General features: G+C 33.0%; 1 protein-coding gene across 1 annotated transcript; it reads right to left on the bottom strand.

The window, feature by feature from the left end:
• Positions 1-69: 69 nt before the first annotated feature.
• Positions 70-1,386, bottom strand: LOC117182767. The gene is made up of 5 exons (XM_033375872.1): positions 1,310-1,386; positions 1,023-1,127; positions 854-904; positions 502-761; positions 70-255 (listed from the first exon to the last, which is right to left on the bottom strand). Exons 1-5 carry the CDS (start codon positions 1,356-1,358, stop codon positions 70-72), a joined length of 651 nt encoding a protein of 216 aa, XP_033231763.1. The 5' UTR covers positions 1,359-1,386.
• Positions 1,387-1,398: the final 12 nt, after the last annotated feature.

The following is a 1,398-nucleotide window of genomic DNA, read 5'->3' as shown; positions in this document are numbered from 1 at the left end:
ATAACATCTGGAAAAAATTGCAACATAAGAATGTGAAGAAAAATATATTTTTTTCATTATATAAATATTTTATGTTTCAGTACCTAACATTGCTCTATAAAACTCTGTATTCTTGAATATAAGCGATTTTTTGTCCGTCTTCTTCTGCGCAGTGTACTGCATTATCACGCTTCTGGAGATATATTTTTGTATCATATTCTTCTGGGCTAGCGTAACGCTAATATCGGTCGTGAACAGATCTGATAGCGTTGATTTCTGGAATAAATATTTCGAATTAATTTGTGTTTCACAATTATTCAGGGATTTTGAAGTTGTTGAAATAATTTTAAAAAAATCAAGTCAATTGGCAGAATTAATTTTGTGGATTAATTAATCAATGCTTTACCATTATTAAGTGGTTGCAAAGTAATTGAAAAAATGTGTGAACATTAAGCTCGTTTCTCTTAATTTATAAGCGGTGACATAAACTGATATACCATATTAACTTAATCATAAACTTACGAAACGCTTTCGGATCGTCCGATCTGCTTCTAGCTGATTGTCAAAGTTTTGAAAATCCTGGAGCTGGGCGAATGGTAAATTCAAATCGAAGTCTTCTGCAAAATCTTGGACTAGCTTCACATTTTGTTCACCACCAACATTTTCTTCGAGACTCTGCACATGAGTACCTATAAGGGTTATTTTATTCGCTAAATTCTTCTGCTGAACATTGAGCAGATACTGTCCCATGAGCATTCTTTCTAATAATAGGCCAATGTTATCTGGAAGCAAAATAGAAAATTGTTAAACATCTGAGACGAATACAATTTTTGCCCACGCATTTAAACTAAAAATAATTCGATTTTGGACGAACCTTTTTCTTTGGCCGTCACAATTGGGCTGAAGACATCTTTCTCAAGAATTCCTATGAAATAAAGTATAAAGAAAATAATGTACTCAACAGTTACCCAAATTGTTTCAGTGGATGTAGTTTCGAAAATATGATTCCCATATCAATCAATTTGAAGTTCAATTTGACTTACTTCTTCCATCCGCAGTCGTCAATATTCTGCAGTTATTAATGTGCTTCTTTAGTGTACCTGCATCATCAGATTCACTGGAGGCCTTTCTATTTCGAGGTGTACTGACTGTGGAAGAAAATGTGATAATTAGTGAAAAAAACACATCACAAACTTCAGAAAGAGTAAGGATCATATAATCATATTGTAAATCGGCAAAATTAAATTTGATCTTAGGGAAAATTAACTGCGAATTCTTAAAAGTATTGTTTCGAATTTCGGTCTTCGTGAATATAAATTTCAACTTTTACCCGAATTTTCTCTTGCAATTTCGACTGGACTTGGTGCTGAACTGCTCATGGAGTCGGATTTTTTATGGTCACCTACAATTTCAAAATTG

This window comes from Belonocnema kinseyi, chromosome 2 (assembly GCF_010883055.1).
Source record: "Belonocnema kinseyi isolate 2016_QV_RU_SX_M_011 chromosome 2, B_treatae_v1, whole genome shotgun sequence".
NCBI lineage: Eukaryota > Metazoa > Arthropoda > Insecta > Hymenoptera > Cynipidae > Belonocnema > Belonocnema kinseyi.
Note: the sequence above shows the minus strand (reverse complement) of the source record. Positions and strands in the feature narration are given on the sequence as shown.